General features: G+C 39.9%; 1 protein-coding gene across 1 annotated transcript; it reads left to right on the top strand.

Moving 5' to 3' along the window:
* Positions 1-6,918: 6,918 nt before the first annotated feature.
* On the top strand, positions 6,919-8,814 carry LOC122979563. The gene is made up of 2 exons (XM_044347109.1): positions 6,919-7,354; positions 7,694-8,814. The coding sequence occupies exons 1-2, from the start codon at positions 6,919-6,921 to the stop codon at positions 8,206-8,208; spliced, it is 951 nt and encodes a 316-aa protein (XP_044203044.1). The 3' UTR covers positions 8,209-8,814.
* The last annotated feature ends 12,858 nt before the right edge of the window (positions 8,815-21,672 follow it).

Below are 21,672 nucleotides of genomic sequence, written 5' to 3'. Positions count from 1 at the left end.
ATGCTTTTATCATAAGCAGAAAATTATGCTTGTGCAAATGTAGCAATAACACTACACTTGAAATTAATATCATGCACTCATAAAATTATAGGGGCACAACCTCAAGCGATTAATTAATTAATTAACAATTAATTAATTAGGAGGAAAAGGCCAAAACTCTAACTACAGCCAATAAAAATTAAATTTTTGAATAGCTCTTGCATCAACTCTGAGACAGAAGCATGGTAGATGGTTTTCCTATTGTTTCCATGGTGATGAGGAACTTCCTGGAGACAGCCAGATGAGGACCGTTGCAGTAGGTTCAGTGAAACAGTTTGGTTCACTGCTTCTCAGGAAGATGAATCCAGTATCAGACTAGCTGAGGCCATGTAGTGGACACACACGGCAGAGAGGTGTTTCAGTCACTGTGCATCCAGTGGTAGGCTGCAGAGTTGGATACATGAAGCTCTAGCTAATCAGAAAAGTCCTTGGAAAAGTCTTTAAAAAGTTTAACTCCTTAAATTTAATGCAACATGTATCAGGGCCAACCTATAACCATGGTCACACACTTGATCTGGTTTTTACTTTAGGTCTGAATCTTAATATCCTATGCATCGATGAAATTTTCGTGTCTGACTCCAAATGTATTGTTTATGTTGTCTTCAGTGCTAACACCCAATCCATCAAATGTACATCCTGTTCTCACAATCTCAGCAGCCACACTGCGGACAAATTTGCCTCTGTCTTTGGAGACCTTAAGTAAATAAGGATGTGGCTTTCCCTGCCCAGACTAATGACTCAGCCTGCTCCTTTAATAACCTCTGTTTGTCAACTCTAGATGTTGCTCCACTTAAAACCAAATCCATTCATACTGTTGACTCATCCCCTGGGAGTTTTATTCACATGACGGAACTACTTTCATCTTTTAATAAGAAAGTGAAACAGGCTTACAGATATATATAAAGTACCACAAAGCTTATAATCTGATACAGGTACAGATCAGTGCTGAATACTAAAAAGATTGAACACTAAAAACATTCACAGATCTAAAATTGTACGTTCACACCAGAAAGTATTATTGCATGTATCAAATACATGACTTACACACTCTGATCTATGTGCATGACATACAAAATATAGTCTACAAAGTTGACATGTTAACACTCATTATTCTAGTTACTTTAAGCTTATTGTTCAATATAGATTCAGCTTAAAAACAAACTGATGAAATTCTCACAAGCCAGCAGCCAGACCTCCTGCACACTCATTCATTAATCACACAACATCAACAGGTGACTGAAAAACCACTCAATTTAAAACGGGATCAATTCCAAATGAATGAGTGAGTCCAGACAGCTCACTGTAACTTCAACAAGCAAACTAACGTTACCCACAGCACATTATATGAACTCTGCTGCATTCTTGTTAAGGAGATAAATTCACACAACAGCCACAGAGACATATTTAACCATCAGAGATGAAATTAGCGACCAAAGAGACAGAGAGAGAGAAGCTGTATCTGACTCATGCTATCTGACATCTTCTTCTTTCTATCATGGAGATGAAGTATTCATGTCATAACGTCCATTTGTAACTGTTGGTCATCTTGTTTGTTAGTTAACAGAACTTTGTGGCTGCTGCTTAACCAGTCTGATAGCATTAGCAACAATGACAAACAAGCTAAGTCTCCTGGTTGTTTCTCTGGTTGCTTCTCTCTCCAACCTCCCCGGTGGCGTCCCGTCGCTGTTGCACCGCACAGTCCAAATCCACTCCCCTGTTAGCTTAACAACAGTCCTTAACAGTCTTTCCATGGATGTATAAAGAGTCCTTCAGGCTGTTGTGTTGGTTAACGCAAGGAGCTATCTACTGCATGTTATCTACTTCATCTACTGCCTTACAGTGGAGAGAATTGAAGATAAAATCTGGAAACTATCATTGGGCCGATGCGATGTCAATATTGTATTCTGGTTGTTGATTGGTTAGAGAGGACGTCCTCCCTTGGAGCGTCATTTTACGTGTCTTGGCCAATCATAGATGAGCATGAAAAAAAATGAAGTACATTAAATTGATGTAAGAGAGCCCACCCTGCGAAGGACAGCAGGAGCCTGTCCTCCTCTGTCCCCCATTCCCCCTCACTCTCCCCCACCACCACTCCACACCATGGATGTATAATAAGAGCTGGATACCAGACTAAAAATGGCACCCTTTCGGTCCTATAGGAATTACTGGCCTGGAGCATACGCCAAAAAAAGTTTCTAGCTTCTGGGTTTGCTTCCGCGTTGTGCAGCCCACTCAATATGAGCAGCAGTGTTTCCCCCGCTGGCTCCGCCCACGAGTTCCTGCTCGGCCCATAGACTTTACATTGTGATGACGTCACAGATTTTTAAATTGCTCGGCTTGAGGAAAGTTTTACAAATATAAAACCTCCATAAATCAAAAGTTCATAATAGAAATAGTCATAAATGTCCTGTCAACAGTTTTACAGATGTCTGTTTTACAATGGTGGTCTATGGGGAAAAAGCACTGAAACTGCTGTGCTTAGGGCTTCAAACGATATTTTAATGCACGCTGATGATGGGGAATGTTCAGTTCTGTTACTGCTTGATCTAAGTGCAGCTTTCGACACTGTTGACCTCTCTATTCTCCTTAGTAGGCTTCAGCAATGGGAGGGTATAACCGGGACTGCCCTTGACTGGTTTGCCTCCTATTTGTCAGACAGAAGTTTTTCTGTGGCCATTGATCATTACATCTCCTCATCTGTTCAGCTGACATGTGGTGTACCCCAAGGTTCAATCCTTGGTCCTATTCTTTTCTCCCTGCACATGCTACCCCTTGGTTTGCTGATCAGTCGATTTAAGTGTATTTCTTATCACTGCCATGCGGCCGATACACAGCTATACTTTTCTTTCAATTCAAATGACCTTAGCAATCTCTCCACCTTGCAAGACTGCCTAACAGCTATTAAGGACTGGATGTCAGATAACTTCCTCCATCTTAACCCTGACAAAATAGCAGTCCTTATTATAGGCCCTGAGAGCATTTCTGAGAAAATTCAGCAGTGTAGCAGTAAATGTTAAGTGAGCCTCAAAAAACTTAGGTGTTTTCTTTGACCAACACATGAACTTTGAGTGGCACTTAAAAAAGTGGTCCAATTCTGTTTCTTCCAACTAAGAAACATTGCAAAAATCAAGGCTATGCTATCCTTTGAAGATCTGGAAAAAATCATTCATGTTTTTGTCTCCTCCCGTCTTGATTATTGTAGCTCACTGATCACAACCCTGAGTTGTTCTTCTGTGTCTTGGCTCCATTTGGTCAAAAATGCAGCCGCCAGACTGTTAACTAATACACGATGTAGGTCACACATCATGCCCATGTTGGCCAATCTACACTGGTTGCCCATAGAATGTAGAGTTGATTTTAAAATTACCTACAAAGCATTACATGGGCTGGCCCCACTTTATATTTCTGAATTATTGTGTCCCCTGACCACGGCGAGATCACTGAGGTCTACTGACAAGTGCCTTCTGGCTGTCCCGAAATCTAGGCTTAAAACCAAAGGTGACCGTGCTTTTGCAGTTGTGGCCCTCACCCTCTAGAACCATCTTCCCCTAGTTATAAAAACACTGTGTCAGTCGATAGTTTTAAGAAGCTGTTAAAAACTCACCTGTTTCGTAAGCACTTTGTCCTGTAATGTGCGATTGCCCCCTGTGTAGCTTTTATTGTTTGAGTGTCTGACTTCTGTGTTTTACCTCCTGTGTAGTTTTATAGTTTTTATTGTTTTTTTTATTTTCTGTTTTTATCTATTTTTTTCTCAATTGTTTGCATTGTACAACACCTTGTAATTCTGGTTTTGAAAGGCGCTTTATAAATAAAGTTTACTTACTTACTTACTAGTATTAACTTGAAAAAGCTTAAGAAACTCAAGTTCTACTATTGAACTGTGAACTGTGAATGAAACTTTGTATGTATGTTCAAGCAGGATGTCTCAGGCATGTTTTGAACGTACACAGTTCATCCGATCATCTTCAGCTCAACTTAAAATTGTAGTCTGCTAAACCACTAGTGCTAGTGCTAAATCACTACGGATGTAATATATTTTTGTCTGCTGGCACGCGCCCTTTAGCCATTTTGTGAGTTTTCGACGTCACTACACTTTTCAGCGCCAGTTTGAATGGTGGATGGACGGCTGACATAGACTAGTGCCACGCTGTGTGGAAATTGCTAACCGGTAAGTTATGTTTAGTTGAATGAAAAATTGAACAGTGAACGAACAGGTAGTTATATTTTGCCTTGGCTCTGTCTAAGGTTTCTCTGTTTACGTTACCACTATAAAGTTAGGGCCTAGTCCTAGGTCTTGAGTTTGTTGTGTCGACCAGGTTAAAGTCACCGTCACTTTCGGAAGAATTAAATATAACCTTATGCTAACGTAACCTGAAACAAACAGTTAAAGATGGTTTATTTACACGTTAGCTGGATGTGTTATTGTTTTAACGGTGTCTGGAAACTGACAACTTAACGTTAAGTCGAAAGCATTACTGTGTGACGTAACGTTAACGTCCATTTAAATATGGCGAAGCGTACCAGTAGCTTGTTAACGTTAGATATACTCTGATACTATTTTACACACAATGCAAGAATTACACGTTAATAAACTATGAATGAACCTGCCTCATTTAAATCTTGTAAATTCGTCGTGTTTACATTTAACGTTATGTAGTCGCTGTTTTAGTGTTTTAAAGTTAAAACCAGAATCAGAATGTACAGGTTTACTTTACTGTTTTTTGTAAAACCACAGTATTGTTTATTTGCATACCACACATGTCTCTGAGGGTTTTTCATACGATGCCATGTTGTGCACAGCTTACTACATATCATGCATGCTTCATGGTGTCACACGTTTATGTTAACATTTTAGGGAATGTGGAATCTGTAAGGGGAAACCCAGACAAATAGAGAGAGAAAATGCAGATAGGCCGAAATAGAAACTTCCTAATCCCTGCTCCCCATTGAGCCCCTATATATCAACACCTCTTATAAAAACGCCTGTCTGTAATGTATAAAAGGACTAAATTCTTTTCTTCATTACAGGTAAAATGCGCAAACTACTTTTCTTCCCTGGGAAAATTAGTGTCACATTTCGCAAAGGACCACTTGGATACCTGCGCCAGGATCCTACTGATGCAGCCTAACTGTTAAAAGACAACTCGTCTCCACAAGACAAGTCTGCACCTGTGAAAGAAGAGCTGGTGAAAACAAATGCTCTCACAGTGGTCTGTCAGAGAGGAGGGGATGCCTCAGACAAAACAGAGGTGTTTGGAGAGTACATCCTGCAGTTTGGGAAGTACAAGAGGAAGTCTTTCCGCTGGCTCCTTGAGAATGACATCGGGTATACCATCTACCTACTCAAGAGTCATGAAAAGGAAGAAGCTGCAGGAGTCTTCATGGCAGAGGGACACAGCAAGGACAGCCTACTGTCATTTGTGAGCTATGCCCTCAGCTTTAAAGAAATCCAGTCTCTCCTCAGCTATGACTCCAAAAAGCCGGTTTTGACAGCAGCAGCAGCATCAGAGGATGACCGGCTGGTTGGTTTTGGCTCTCGCGCCAGCAACACCTGGCGAGAGATTTGGGACAGCAGGGATGATGGCTATGCAGCCTTTATACTGAAGAAAGGCTGTGCTCCAGGGACTAAGATGCACAAGTTGCAGCGATACCTGCAAAAGAAGCAGCATCCAGCCTATGACCCTCCTCTGACGACACCAACCTCACGTGCTCCTGCTGAAGCCATGGGTGGGTGTGGGAAAAGTTAAATCATTTCAGTGGTGATTTTATTCATACTAGCTTATGTACAGTGAAGACATATTTTAGAACATTATAATTCTTGTCTGTTTGCATCACAGTGATGGATGAAGATGAAGAGCTGGAGACAGCGATGCTGAGTATCTCACCTTCCAAACAACCTCAGAGCTGTGAGTAAACATTGGTTTTCCTTATTGTCATTCCAAAAAAAAATTACAGTTCAGCTTGCATGCTATTAAATGTATTTTATATTCAGTCTCTACTTTATTATTATTCTTTTATGTCTTACAGCTGTTGCTGCTGCACCCACATCATCAACTGCCAGATGGCGACAGACTTCAGGACCAGAAAGAGGTTCTTAACGAAAAACGTCCTGCATCAACGGACAACTCTGGGATCATGAATTTTATTTTTTGTTTCAGGGATTGCTGTGCAGCATTTAAGGTGGCAGAATCTTGTGCAGGAGAGCATCGAAACTGGGACGCTTGGAGAACAACTGATGCCATTGTTGCTGAGGCCACTTCTGGTAACCTGCTGAACATGTGTGCATCAAGATGCCATTACAATACGAACATAACCATTAAGCTGGACTTCTTCCATTGTATGAGGCAGTTCCTCCGTGAGTGTGTTTCAGAGCATCATCTCCTGTACAGCTCTTTTGCCCAGTTCCTGTCTGCAGCCTTTTCTGTGGGGGATCAGGAAGACCTGCAGAGGCTCAAAGACGCCTATACCTTTTGTGGAATTCAACCTGCCAACCCGACAAAGAAACACATTCGCGGGCACTGCAGGACTAAGATTCCACAACCCGAGGAGCTTGTCCAGAGAGTTGAGCGAGTATTCCAACACTTCTACCTGGCCAAAGATCCGAATGATGTCCCTCTCTTTAAGCTGTCCATGCTGAAGGCATGGTGGATTCAGCGTGTGCACATCCTGTGAGGTTGCCTTAGTGATCCCCAGGTGGAAGGTGGGATCTTGTACAGGCATGGAGGAACAGTGCAGCTGAACCATGTGCAGGGTGAAGGAGCTAAAGTTCCTGTTTGGATCCCCATTAGAGGCACATCTCAGCAAGAGGGTTACCACTTCCATCAGGCTCCATGGGTGACTGGAACACACATTTCCTCAGAGCTGTTTCAAGCTCAAGGGATGACGGTTGTGGCACGGTGGAATTACCAGCGGCTGGTGGACTTGAAGCAGCCAGATGTTCGTCTTCCAGCTGTCTTTGATCCAGCTTTGATTGCAGATCTCAATGCAGTCTCTGAACGGGTGTTTGGGGAAGAGAAGTATCCTGTTTTTCATCTCTCTAGCAGAGACACTGGTGAAAAGTTTGGGCTAGAGTATGTTGAGCCTGATTGCCACCCAGTTCCTCTAGACTGGGATAAGCACAGGAGCAAGACAGACTCTACAGATGCCCTAAGTCCACCTCCTCAAATCAGCCCGCCCCCTGTGCCATCTGAGCTTCCTCAGTCATCATCCACGGCTCCAACCAAGTTGTTTCAGTTCCCTGTGTGCCCTCCTGCTGATGTTGCTGTGAAACCAGATGTGGATCCAAGTTCAGCTCCTGATCCTCAGACAGAACCAGGTAAACATTTGACTGACAAAATGGTGAACAAAACCTAAGCATCACTGCCATCATTGCCTGGATTTCAATCATAGTTATTTTTATAAACAGCCTAATCTCAGTGTGTTGTAAATTTCTTTTCGTAGAGATGTGACAATGTGGGGACCTCATAAATTGTATTATTTGATAGACTTTTACATAAACATACCAGACAGCGACAATAAATTCAGCTAAAATTATCTGACCAACATTAGCTTCACTGCTTGAAAGTGGGTTTTCCCACATACAAGTGTGTAAATTGAGTTTTCTTACTTATGCAGGCCAGAATTACTTATTATACTCTGTCTTTTGTTGTTATAGAAACTACATACCCAACATCTCTGCCCCAGCTGTCCTCACCAACTGCTGCTCGCACTGGACCTGTGAAGACTGGTGGGAGAGTCTTTGTGTTAGACCACAGGCGCTGGTCAGCCCCCATGAAGAAGGCCATCGACGACCTGCTCAACAAACACCGTGGGCAGAAGGACATGCTCAAGCATGTGGACAAGGACTATGCTGCTCTCGTTCACAGCTCGTGTAATGACCCAAATAGCATGCTCCACCCAACAACCAAATTACACATTTCACAATATTTAAAGCACCTGGCCAAGTTGATGAACACCAGCTCCTCTTTAAACACTAGCCCAGAAAAACTCCAAGACAGGCAGCAACTCTGGCACTCTCTGACATTAGGGAGTGAAACCACAAGTGTGCCAGTTGTTACCATGCCTGTCGCAACAGTAAACCCACCTCCACCTGCTCAGACCCTGGCCACACCTCTAACCCAAGACTCCATCGAGAAGATCGTTAAAAACATCATGGAGAGGCAGCAATAGCCACAACAACAACCAGGAAAAAAGAAGCCACAGACAAAAACGTGTCTTTTCTGTGGCCAGCCAAAGTCCAGATATGAGAACGATGGTTCCTCCATCCACTTCTTCTTCCAACAAGGTCCTGTCAGATACTTTTACTGCTCCAATAAGGTTTTTAAAACTTATGGTGCAGAAGGTTTGACAAACCCTGAAATGCCCTTCAAAGACTTTGCAGGGACAGAATTCTTTCAGCGGGAACTGGATGCCACAAAGAAGAATGTGGAGGAGAGAGGACAACAGAAAAGAAAAAGAAAAAGAATCGCGGCACACAGGTCGAAAGTGTCGATTCTGTAAAATGGAACTGAAGCAGGGCCCAAACAGTCCTCATATTCATGCAGGCTTCCCTGGAGTGGTGGGGAAATACATTTAATGCCCAGCAAAAGTCTTTTCACTATACAAAGATCAGGGCCTGGAAAGAGTTCCAGGAGTCTCATTTTTATGAGATGGAAAGACAGAGATGGGAAGTTGAAAAGGGAAAATGAGACAGGGAGAGGGAGAGTGTTTTGTCATGTGTGTAAATATCTTTTGCTCATTTTATCCTTATTTAAAAGTACTCATTTTTCTATTTAGTATTTTCAAACCGCGAGTTCTGCAATTTCAAATCTTTCTGTATATTGAATTAATCTGGTTACCTTTGCTGGACCCTCTGGTGGCTCACTCATTTCAATTATTTGTGTGCCTCAGAAGTTAGTTTTGCTCTGTCAAAGGACTAGCAGAACCTGCAACTATTTAATATTCTATTATACTAGTGCTGCAACAGTTATTCAATTAATCGATTAGGTGTAGACTATTAAATTAATCTATTAATAGTTTATATTAAACTAGTTTGATGATTGATTAATCATTTGGAGTCTTTCTTTTTTAAGAAAAAAAAGACCAAATTTTCTTAGTCCAGCTTCTCCAATGTTAATATTTTCTGGAGAACACCCTCAGTCCAACAGTCCTCAGCAGCTGGAACAGGAACACAGTCAGGAGGACTGTCTTGGAGAGAGAGGAGAACGAGGGTGAGAAAATAGAGCCAAAATCAAGAAAGCAGTGTGTCTAAATACATTAAAACAAGGCAATAAGTTCAACAAACCATTTCAAGTAGAGTTGCAATGATTAGCAGATTCATCAGTTAGTTGCCAACTATTCTGATAATTGATTAATCGTTTTGTCATTAAAAAAAAAAAAACAACTAAATTCTCTGATTTCAGCTACTCAAATGTGAATATTTTCTGGTTTCTTTAGTCCTCTAGGAAAGTAAACTGATGTGTGGACGGGACAAAACAAGACATTTGAAGACATCATCTTGGGCTTTGGGAAACATTGATCAACATCAAGAAAATAATCAACACAGAAATCGATAATGAAAATAATTTTTAGTTGCAGCTATATAATATATTTTATTTTTTATTTCAATTGTGTGTGTGTGTCTGTTTATGACTCAACACCACTGGTTCTATGTGTTTGATCAATATTATGACTGTTATAGTTGTCAATAGTGTCTAATAAACAATATTTAATTCATTAATGTCTACATGTCTCATTGATAAATGAATAATAAATAATAATTTAAACGTGAGTAAGAAAACTCTGTAATATTATTTAATAGCCACTTGTAAGTCAGGTATTTGATATAACCAGGCCATTAGGCCACACTAGGCCAAGTTTTGTTTTGCTTTACTATTTTTGTCTTTATGTGCTAGCTTTGACTTCAGGGCTCATTGCCACCTAGCTTTCTGCCACTACAACCTAATGATAAACTGAAGAAAAAGTGCACAACAAAGTAGCATTCATGTTTATTGATTCTAAATAGTGATTTATCTTTTATAATGTATAACAGGCATTGCCATGACCAGGATTCGAACCCACGTCCAGTCTGAAATTTTCATGTGAAAACTGCTGCATGAGAAAGCAGTTCAGCACCTTGGACAGCGTGAAAAATGCTGCAATTTCATTGGCTGTCACTGTGTTCCACCTATACGCGACTGGCCTCCGCGGAGCTCCGTTTACAAGGTCTCGGAAGAAGTGGTGTGGCTGGAGCAGAGGAGCTGACAGCTGCAGGACTTTCTTTCCCCCTCGTGTCACAGAGAATTTGAGTATCCCCCTTCCCCTATCTTTTTATTGGCCCTCACCATTGGAACAGACATTTTAAGGATTTTTTTATTCCATTTTAAATATTCTGTGTTACCACAAGCTTCTTTTAAAATAGCTCATTTTTCGCCCTGTTTTAACAACTTGTGAATAAAATTCCTGAATTGTCACTGTGCGTGCGTTGTATTTTTTAACAGTGGAAATTCAAGCTGGTATTTTTAAAAGAACCTCACACTTGTGTGACATGTACACTTAATGACACAATGTTACCTTCATAATGTTCAAAACAACAGGAGCACCTGGCAATGTAAAGTAATCCCAAAATACTACAAACTATGGCCCAAAGAATGGAATAAAAAAGGAACATTTTATATTTTACTGCATAGTTATTGTATTGGATTGCAATATATTGTCAGGTGTGACTCTTGATTTTATGTACAACTTGTACTGTATGTATCTAGTAAGATTGCCCTTTCTGGTTAGCCGGTATAGCTGCATTGACACCACACATTGTCACATAATTGACAAAGTTAAGCAAAAATGCACTGTTCTTGGTGGTTATGATGACAGACAAGCAGCAATACCTCACAAGCAGTAGCAGACCTTTCAACAATGCTGGTTTCCAAACATATACTTCCTTTGTGTTGCAAAGGAAGATGACAATAAACTTTCAGTTCCTTGTTTAAGTTGCAGTTAAACATTAACTTACTGGATCACAGAGGCAGAGATATGACTGCCATTAATCATTAATCATACCTATCTAGAAGGCTAATTACCCTCTCTGCAGCTGGCGTCATCAAGAACGCCCAGGCCTGGCAAAAGTAGCAGTTATCAAACAGTAACTTGCCCCACATTTTTGTCTCCATCTTTGTTATATCAGATTTTACAGGAGAGCCAAAACAAACTTTGATCAAAGTTGAATCAGCTACCTTTGCCACATACTGAACACAGTATTTGATATTTTGTGTTAGCAGATTGAGCATCACTATAAAAACAATATTGCAACAGCTTAAGTTGAAAAATACACCTTTTTGGCACAAACATTTTTGTTTACGGCCTTCCATTTAACTGAACAGGGTGCTCACTGTGATGTGTCAAGGTTTATATGAAACAGCCCCCACTGCACTCAGACACGGAGCTGAGCAGCTTGCTGTTCGCTTTATTCAAAGTTTGCTAATATTGAATGTGTTGCGTGTCCAAGTTGCGCCAAAAGAGCGTCTGAGCTCGCTCGCCCTCTTTTTAAAAATGAGTCAGGAAACCCACAACAAAGCCCAACTTTTAATGTTATCAAACAAAGAGAGATGTCGTCCCGTCCTCTCTCTCATGGTAGGGTTGTACAGCTCTGACTATGCCATGCAGTCGTAGAGCCCAGAAGCCCCGCCTCACTGCAGCAGAGCAAAGCGGCTCACTCATCACTGATTTATTCCAAGTTTATTAATATTGAATGTGTCGAGTGATCGAATTGCACCAAATTCGAAACTGCACTCTCTTATATCCACAGCAATACACCCACCCAAGTGTGAAGTAGATGGGATGAATGATTCTTGAGATATGTGAAAGAAACATACATACACACAGACAGACAGGGATTCCTTGCTTTATATAGAGAGACTAGTGCAGTGCCTGTTCAAAATGTGCCTGTTCGGAATGGACCAATTTCTTAATACCTAGAGAGAATAGTGCTCATCCCTTAAATGCCTCTCATGTAGACTAACTGTAGACGCTACAATTCACCAATGTTCCCTAAATGCCTTACATGCAGAATATCTACAATTTTGAGTTGAGTTGAAGTTGATAGGATGAACTGTAGTGCCTGTTCAAAATGTGGCTGAGACATCCAGCGCTAAGTCTAGAATGTACATGCCAAGTTTCATTCACAGTAACATTACACAGGTCAATGGTAAAGCTAGAGTCTCTTAAACGTTTTCAAGTCATTAACACTATGGATGTAATCCCACTTTTGACCACAATGTGGGTTGCAATGGTAGAGTGGCACTGTCCATATTTCTGCTCGTTGATGCCACAAGCAGAAGAAGAAGCGAATCAACATTGTTTATGAGTTTTTTTATATATTTCTTGAGAACTGCTCATCCAAACAACTTCACAGATCAACATTGCACTTTCTTGATTCCCCAGCAATCCTCCTGCCAGGTATGAAGTAGATCAGATGAACGGTTCTCGTGATATGTGAAGGACAAACATACATACATAAATACAAACACACATACATACATAGAGGCAGACAGACAGACAAAGATTCCTTGTTTTATATAGAGAGACGAGAATGGAGGACAATGTAGTCCATGTTGAAAAAGTTTTGTAAGTGTATGTCAGCTACATATATTTAGGGCCCGAGCACCGACCGGTGCGAAGCCCTATTGAAACTGAAGGAGTTATTATTATTATTAGGGCCCGAGCACCGACCGGTGCGAAGCCCTATTGAAACTGAAGGAGTTATTAGGGCCTGAGCCCAAAGGGCGAAGACCCTATTGTTTTTCGTGTGTTTGTTTCTTTCTTCTTTCTTGTTACGCCACTTTAACTCTAAATTTGACCCCCTAAACATGCTCAAAAACTCACCAAATTTGGCACGCACATCAGGTCTGGTGAAAAATTTGATAAAATGTAAAAATTAACCCCCAAAGTGCCAAAATGTGCTCAAGAGCGCCACCTATGTATCTAAAACGGCCGCCACGGCCCGTAGGAATGTCGTAGAGAGATCGAACCAAAACTCAATTATTCGTCTCATCAAGACCTACAAATCATATGCTGACACCCCTGACCTAAATCCAACAGGAAGTCCGCAATCTCAATTTCAAAGTATCATTTTTGGCCAATTTTGGACCTTGAATAAACACGATCTCCTCCTAGGGCATTAATGGTATCGGCTTCAAACTTTAATACATGACTTATCACACTGTGTTGAGCAAAAGTTATTAAAAACTTTGTAATAACTCGAACAGTTTAGATTTAGTAAGCCTTGAAAGTTGGAGTGCGACATTACACCTTACAATGTAAACCAATGGGGAGGCAATCTCTGGGCATGGAGTTTGTGCCAAACTGGGGCATCTGGCGTCTAAACTATAAGTCCTTCAGAACACAGGACAGAACAGATCTAAAATAATAAAAGAAAACCTATACAACACAAGTTACCCTTCCACTATATTTTAGACATAGACTTTCAGAACTGTATATTCATTTTCTGGTTGGTGGAGAGAAGCTGTGGCGCCTCACTCTAAAAACTGAATATGTGACAATGCATGCATATTATAGTTCCAACATGCATGTATTGTCACGTGCTTTCCAGTAATCTGCGCAGGACTAGTTCTTGTCAAACAAGCTCTTATTTCCTCTGTGGTTTAGTTGAACAGGAACACGCTCTGCAAAGCTCTGAGAGACTCAGACACAAAGAAGAAAAACTAGGGAAACAGAGGAGGCAAAGCAATAATCTTTATAAACATTATTACTGTATTTGTTTGAAGATTTCCTCTTTATCATTTTCCACCAAGAGAAGACTTATTGTATCTTATATTTGTATAATCTTAATAAGTACAAATCTTTCTTGTCATTTTTCAGACTGCCAGGGTGTTGCATCCATTGATCTTACTTCTCTTATTACAGTCATGGGGAGGTAATTTCAATGAAACATGCTTGAGTAACACATGGATGTGTGTGAATGTGCTGGAAAGCAAAGAAGATTTAGTTTCTCTGACTGTTCACCTGCGGCTGCTGAAATAAAATGTTGCACTGGTTGTGGTTAGAAACACAGGAAAGTCAAAGCGTGAGAAACAGCATATTGAAAGCCACTGACTTCACTTTATAACTGTCTTCAGTGTATCATATACAGTATAATGGCTGAGGGCTTTTTTATTCCTGATTGAATGATGACATATTTGTTAGTTTTCTTTTAACTATTTTGAATTCACAGAAGTTCAGGATGATTCACCTGACTGATGGACAGTTGTTCAGAGCTTTGCTTTTCCATCACACCATTATTTAGTAAGGCCTGAGCATAGAGTTATGAGGGGCTGTTAGGGACATTAATAGGGACTGAGCCCAGAAGGCACAGGACCTCATTTTACTACTGAGCCCCAAAGGGGTGAAGATCCTCTTGTATCTGTTCTGTTTCTTTCTTTCTGTCTGTCTTTCTTTCTTACTTTCTTTCTTTCTTTATTATCTCGCCACTTCAGACCTAAATTTGACCCCCTAAACATGCTCAAAAACTCACCAAATATCAGATCTCTTGAAAAATATGATAAAATGTAAAAACGATCCCCCAATGTGCTAAAATGTGCTCTATAGCGCCACCTATGCATCTAAAATGGCGGCCACAGCCCGTAGGAATGTCATAGAGAGATCAAACCAAAACTCAATTATTTGTCTCATCAAGACCTACAAATCGTACACTGACACCCCTGACCTAAATCCAACAGGAAGTCCACAGTGTGCTCATCAAAGTACGATTTTGTGCCAATTTTCGACCTTGAATAAACGCTATCTCCTCCTAGGGCGTTAATGGTATCGGCTTCAAACTTTAATACATGACTTATCACACTGTGCTGAACAAAAGTTATTAAAAACTTTGTAATAACTCGAACGGTTTAGATCTAGTAAGCCCTGAAAGTTGGAGTGCGACATCACACCTCACAATGTAAACCAATGGGGAGGCAATCTCTGGGCATGGACTTTGTGCCAAACTGGGTCGTCTTACGTCTAAAATATAAGTCTGACCACTTTCAAACCTGTATCAATGGGTTCGCGACGAAAATTCCTACAAAAAAATGTCATTTTTATGGAGGATTTGGCCAAAGTCAACACAAGTAAACATCTACTGCCTGTGACAGAAGCCCTTGGACTGCTCCACACTCCACTAACTTAGTGTTTCTACACATCCGACAGCAGTGTTCAATCCTTACTTTTTTTTCAAGGAGTACATGTGCTCCTAAATGAAACAAATTAGGAGCACACATATAACTTTAGGAGCACACTGAAAAATGTTCAAGTAACAGTTTCTTAAAGAAAACAATTACATACATATTTACAATTTATCACATACATATTTAAACTCTTTGTGTGTGTGTGTGTGTGTGTGTGTGTGTGTGTGTGTATGTAAATCACAATTTATGTTGTTTTTAGGGGTGCTCAGTTATGGCAAAAATCATAATCACAATTATTTTTGTTCAATATTGAGATCTTGATTATTTAACATGATCACTTTTTGACTGTCATTTTTGCCAGTTGCCGATGTTGATATATGCACATATTTTTACACTTGGCTGAGGAGACTATTATGCATGCAATCATATATTGTACTAATGATCAAGAAAGACTATAGCCTATATGAGGGAAGAACTTTAATGCTGAGCTACTGAACTCCAGTCTTCCTAAGTTCTTCCTTCATATATTGTCTTTCTTGATCATAGTATAATCTATGCTTGCATGCATAATAGCCCCCTCAGCCAGCTGGTAAAAATATGTGCATATATCGGCATCAATCGGCCACAATGAGTTGGAAATATCAGCGTATCGGATATCAGCAAAAATCTAATGTCGTGCATCCCATGTTAAAAGTCTTTATATTCCTAAAAATAGACTTGATGAAAATTAGGAAATTAATTTGTTTTACACACAAACTCATCAAGGGTTTTCAATTTACTAATTGAAATTCAAGTGAATGGGCACAAAACTTGCATGATTTTTATGACAGAGGTGTGAGCAAGGCAGACATGTCTCACTCTGCAGAAAATTCTGATCCTCACACAAATGAGATTTGATGTTTCGCCATGACAAAGGAAGTTGCTATAACTTTATTGTAAATGCTCCAATCTGCACCAAACTTTACATGGTTGTTAAGACTCCTGGCCTTAACGCGTGTACATGACAATATTCCATCAGTGATGCAAACTGGCTGAATAGCGCCCCCTAAGAAATTTCAGTAAAGCAGCCCCAACAGCGGGCAAAATAGTGGACAAAGGAAGTGATATTCATCTCCTTCTTGCACTGTCTGAAAACAGCCCGGGTCTGAAGACATCTACATGCCCCTCACAGAAGCCCTTCGATTGCGCCGCGACCCGACGTGCGCAAGGGTGCGAGGGCCCGTTCAACGCTGCTTGCAGCTTTAATTTGTAATTTAAGTTTTTATCTGCACATATATAAACAGAGAGTATTATCAGTTTCAGTTATGTGATGGCCGCACTTGCAGCCACAGAGCTGCTTTGAAGTTTGTATCCCAGCTGGCATTCACACTTTGGTCTCTTTTACATTTGTAGTTCATTTTTTCCTCAGTTAGCTAATTTAATTACATTTCACATTACATACAAATAAATAACAACACACTGGATTTTGTTTCATACATCATACTCATTTTATTTTACAGTTTGGCAGTACATTAGTTTCTATTTGTAGCGTGCACATTTGGTTAACTTTTGTACAGTCATTATTATTTCAAGTTTAGTCATATTGTTTGTTTCTCTTTATTGAATGTTTAGTTGGGTATTTTTGGTTTAGTTGATTTAGTTGAATTAACCTGTTTTGGGGGGGAATTCTGTTGTTTATTGCTTAGTTGGTAGTGTTTGTCATTTGTCAGTTACCCCTCTTGTGTTACGGTCTGATCAGCCAGTATATATGTTCCCCTTTGTGGTCATTTTGGAAGGTCTGTTAGTAGAGATAAGTTCACTTTAGTTGAGTTCTCTTTATTTGACCTCTTTTATGGGCCCTGAACTTTATTTACATATTTTGTCATTTCTACCTTTTCTTTGCATTTTTTGGGTAAAATAAAAACCCTCTTTTTTGAAACCACCTGAGTCTCCTTACAAGTTACAACATATTGAAAGGCCTTTAACAAACATGCATATTTGGAGCAAACATTTGGCAATTACAACAATGCAATCAGATCACCACCCTGTCCCAGCAACTCTATGAGCAAATAGGCGGTCCTTTGACCTCTTAAAGCTCTCGTTTTCATTGTTAATTTTGGCTTACATGTGTTCATATGATACTATTCCTAACATGCATTCAATCCATTGTTTAATATCAGGAGAGCATGTACTTCCATAATCTGAGGATCACTCTGGCGACTGTGATCACCCCTACCTTTATCACTGTGAATCATATATTGATATGTTGGGCAGTTCTGTTTGGTCTCCTAATAGGCATATTCTTGATGATACCGGTATTGTCAAACCTAACTGTCTCCCCATGTGTTCCAGTACTCTCTCCCAGAATGGGTAAACTAGTTTACACTCCCAAATTGCATGTATAAATGTTCCTATTTCTGTCTAACATTTCCAACATAAATTATTGTTTAAAAAGCCCATCCTGTGAAGTTTAGGAGTAAAATAAAACCTGTGTATTAATTTATACTGAGTGAATTTCCCCCTAGCTTCCTCCTCCTCCCTCCTCCTATATTTTCCAGTATTTGACAATATTTTTAACCATTCCTCATTGCTCAGATTGCAACCTAGATCCTTATGCCAACCTGTTAAATATTTTATAGAACATAGCAGCCCTGTGTGTTATACAAGGTAAATCCAAAAATGCCATCACTGGATTCTTGTCCTGAGTGAACTGGTCCTTGTTGATACAATCTCTAATTTGCAAATACCTCCAAAAATTAGTGTTGCTGTCCAAGTCATATTTTTGTGCAAGTTCTGAGAAGGATATCAATACTCCATCCAGGTACAGGTCATTTATGTTGTGTATCTTTTTTATAAGCCATTGATTCCAATAGACAGACTTCTTCCAAATATGTATTGCATATGGTTGTCTTAGGTGTGACACAACACACATCTTGTGTACTTCCTTTTTAACTTCCTTAGAAAGAGCTAGTACTGGGTTTTGAAGAGTACAACCCTCCTATGTGTCTTGATGAACACATTTTACTCATGTTGATGCCTTGGTCTCCTCTGATTCCAGAGAAAGTCTTTGATAATTCTGTCAAATTTTTGCTGTGGCAGTATACTAAAAGGCATCATCATGGAAACATAATTAAATTGTGGGGCAACCACCATTTTGATCACGTTAATTTTCCCCCGTAGAGTGAGTTTCAATTTTCCCCATTTATCTAAGTTCATTTTTATCATCTGGAGGAGTGGTTCTCTGTGGGGAAATAGGGTACTATGAGCTCTTTAAGATATAATGGTGCCTGACCATTAAGGGCTTTTTATGTGAGGAGAAGGATTTTAAATTCCATTCTTGATTTTACTGGAAGCCAATGCAGCAAGGCTAAGACAGGGGAAATATGATCTCTTTTTCTAGTTTTAGTCAGCATACGTGCAGCTGCATTCTGAACCAGCTGGAGAGTGAGAGATTTTTGCAATATTAGTATAAGGCAGTCCTTGAAATTTGTTAACCATACAAGAGTGGCATGTTTTTGATATAGGCAAACTTTAAGATAGGTCCTTGGAAAGTCAAGATAAAACAGAAAAGCAATGTCACACCCCAGCCATAAATAACGAACAATCCCTTATCAGTTTCCCTTTTTCATGGTTCTGTCACTGACTTTTGAGAGTGTGATGTGGACAACAGGAAGTTATGCTTTTATTAGGCTGGAGCCCTGTGACTAAACTGATGCACTTCACAAAAACCTTTTTAGTTAATTGTCAAATAATTAACATTTGAAAGTTTCTAGATTAATTTTCTGGAATTGCTCTAAAATTTCTAAATCTGACCCTAAACCAGATTTCAGTAACTCAGGATTTCAGATTTGAGTAGGCTCTGCACTACAACCTCAGGCTGTTTCTATTTGTTTCTTTTGTTCCCAAGTGCTCAGCTGATCACCAAAATGAGTAAAAAGTCCATATTTACAAAACAATAAGTGTGTTTTTACATGGGTTTAGTGCTACACCCATATCCTTCATTAACAAACTGAATGAGGTTTATATCACTGTGCAGTGTCCTCTGCAAGTTAAGCCTCTTTAGCTTCAACATTTATATACAATAAAAACGTAAACAAAGCTCATAGGCTGGCATTTGAAAAGTTATGAAAACGTGCTCGTGTTGTATGCCAAGCTCCCTCAATAAATAATAATAGTTAAATTTTCTTTCAGCTGCTTTAAATGTAAGTTGTTGTTTCATTTCTTTTAGAGTGTTCTTTCTCTGTGTGGTTGGTTTGTGGAGAGCCAGAGATGTGTTGCTAGAGGATGTAAACTAGCATAATGTAAGCAGGGATTTGTGCTCACTCTGATGCAATTGAAAGTAAGTGATCTTTTCCCTTGTAGTTTTAGTCTGCCATTTGTAAAAATCCCCTTTTCAGTGTTCTCTTAAAATCAAGTACACTGCAATTATGTATATTATGTATGTATAACAGCTGTTTCTCTGTCATAGGTGTGTGAATAGGTAGAGGTCTGTCTGCAATGAGGTGATGAGTAAAGTTTCAACTCAGTAGTCAGCACAGTCTATGATCTAGAGACTCAGTTCGAGACTCGCTCCTTAGTAAGCTTATTTATTCATCAACACTTATTGTAACACTTTAATTTATTAAAAGCATAATAAAAACAAAAACAGGATTTTTAAGCCTCTTTCCACTTTTATTCGAATACAAATACAAATACACATAATTTTGCTGCCTCAACAAATACAGATACAAATACAAATACTGAGCTCTCTGCACATCCCTAGTGTCTACATGCAGGCTAGATACTAACTTTGCAGCTACTTTGTTTGATCCCACTTAATCAGCTTATGATTTTGTTTTGTGGGTGCAGGCCCACCCATTCGAACCAAATGTCCAGCCAGTTATCTGGCGCTGGGACTGCATACATACAGACAGACAGACAGAGATTTGTTGCTTTATATAGAGTGATAGAGAGATAAGACATTGTGCCAATGGCCTTCAGTAGCAGGACAAGATTTGTTCTAGCAGTGACTGAAAGCTTAGGGAGAGCGTGGTGTCTATTCTGAGACAATGATTTAAACCCATCTGGGACGTAACTTAAACCAATTTGTCTTTAAATGAGTGTGAGGCTTTACTCACTGGGCCCTGTAGAGGACAGGGTTTTAGAGTTTGATGATCGTACTGGATCAACATGTTAATACCAGGTGTAAACAGGGTCTTAATGACACTCAGATTCCAGAAGTCAATACATCTGGTATTAACATCCGTCTCGGGTGATCCGATCACAAGTGGACAGCTCTACATACAGGTGTAAACGCACCCAAGACGCATTGAGGATGGATTGAGATCCGATAACTCAGACCACATTCGGAGGTGGTCTGGGCCGCATGTGGCCACATTCATTTGGCAATGTAAACGCAATGCGTCCTGGACCACATTGAAGGACGGCCTATTCAACTGACGTCCTCTATTTTCCAGCAGACTAGGCAGGGAATTGCATTGCTGCCTTGAGGTCCAAACCCGTTCAACTTGTTTGATAACATGATAAACATGTTTTTCATGTGAATTAAAAAACATAACCCGCTTCCCGTTTTTTCCTGGTTTTCCCGTTCCCCTAACCGGGTTCCCTCTTCCCTCAATTAGAATAGAAATTAAACCAAAACCAGAAACTAACTTGTTTTTCGCTTGTCTGTCTAAAAGAAATATTTCAAAACCTAAACGTTGCTGGATGGTGTCCTCTTTTCTGTCAAGTTGATAACGACAGTTTTTAGTTTTGCTGCGCTGCTCGACATGATGAGCTCAGGATTTATCAGGAGGGCGACTGCTTAGCTCCAAACAGTATGAACCTGGACTGTGTGTGTGTAACAGCTGACCTATTGGATGTGTAGAAGAAAACAGAACATTAGTAACAATACATCCTGACCGATCCTGTCGGCATGTTGGAGATTTAAATAATCAATGAAGTTATGCTGCTGTGTCTCGTGCGTAAATGCGCACAGCGTCTCTCAATGGAGAGCCGCAGCTGCGGGGAGATCGCTGCATATAACTCTCTCTCTCTTTCACTTTCTCTCTCTCTCTCCCGGTTCTCTCGCCGGTTAATAAAGAACGATTTTGGTCGGAAATCATGTCCGTGTTTATTTGCATATAGAGCGGGGAGGTGAGACACGATCACAAGTGGTCACTCAAGACGCACGTGGAGACGCATGTTAATGCCAGGTGTAAACAGACGTACTTAAAGCTGTCAACTTGTGCTCGGATTACCCGAGACGGATGTTAAAACCAAGTGTAAACAGGGCCATAAATTCACATAGCGACTTGTATTCCTTTATCCATAGAGCTGAAATTGTTTTAAGTTTAATTTTATTTATTTATTTAGTGTTTTATTTACTGTACAGTGTACATTTATAAACATATACATGTCATAAACATCTAAATGCACCAGAATTAGCCAAAAAGCAATTTTCCCTATCAGATAATTAGTCACCTCCCAAAAAGACTATATAAGATCATAATTCTTCTTC

Source organism: Thunnus albacares, chromosome 1, assembly GCF_914725855.1.
Source record: "Thunnus albacares chromosome 1, fThuAlb1.1, whole genome shotgun sequence".
Classification (NCBI taxonomy): Eukaryota; Metazoa; Chordata; class Actinopteri; order Scombriformes; family Scombridae; genus Thunnus; species Thunnus albacares.
The sequence above is the reverse complement of the archived record's forward strand: the minus strand, read 5'-3'. Positions and strand labels throughout refer to the sequence as shown.

Bases quoted from the DNA above. Each gene is read 5' to 3' on its own strand.
- LOC122979563 (XM_044347109.1), top strand. From the start codon at position 6,919: ATGACGGTTGTGGCACGGTGGAATTACCAGCGGCTGGTGGACTTGAAG. The intron at 7,355-7,693 runs GTAAACATTTGA...TTGTTGTTATAG, and splicing joins TGATCCTCAGACAGAACCAG to AAACTACATACCCAACATCT.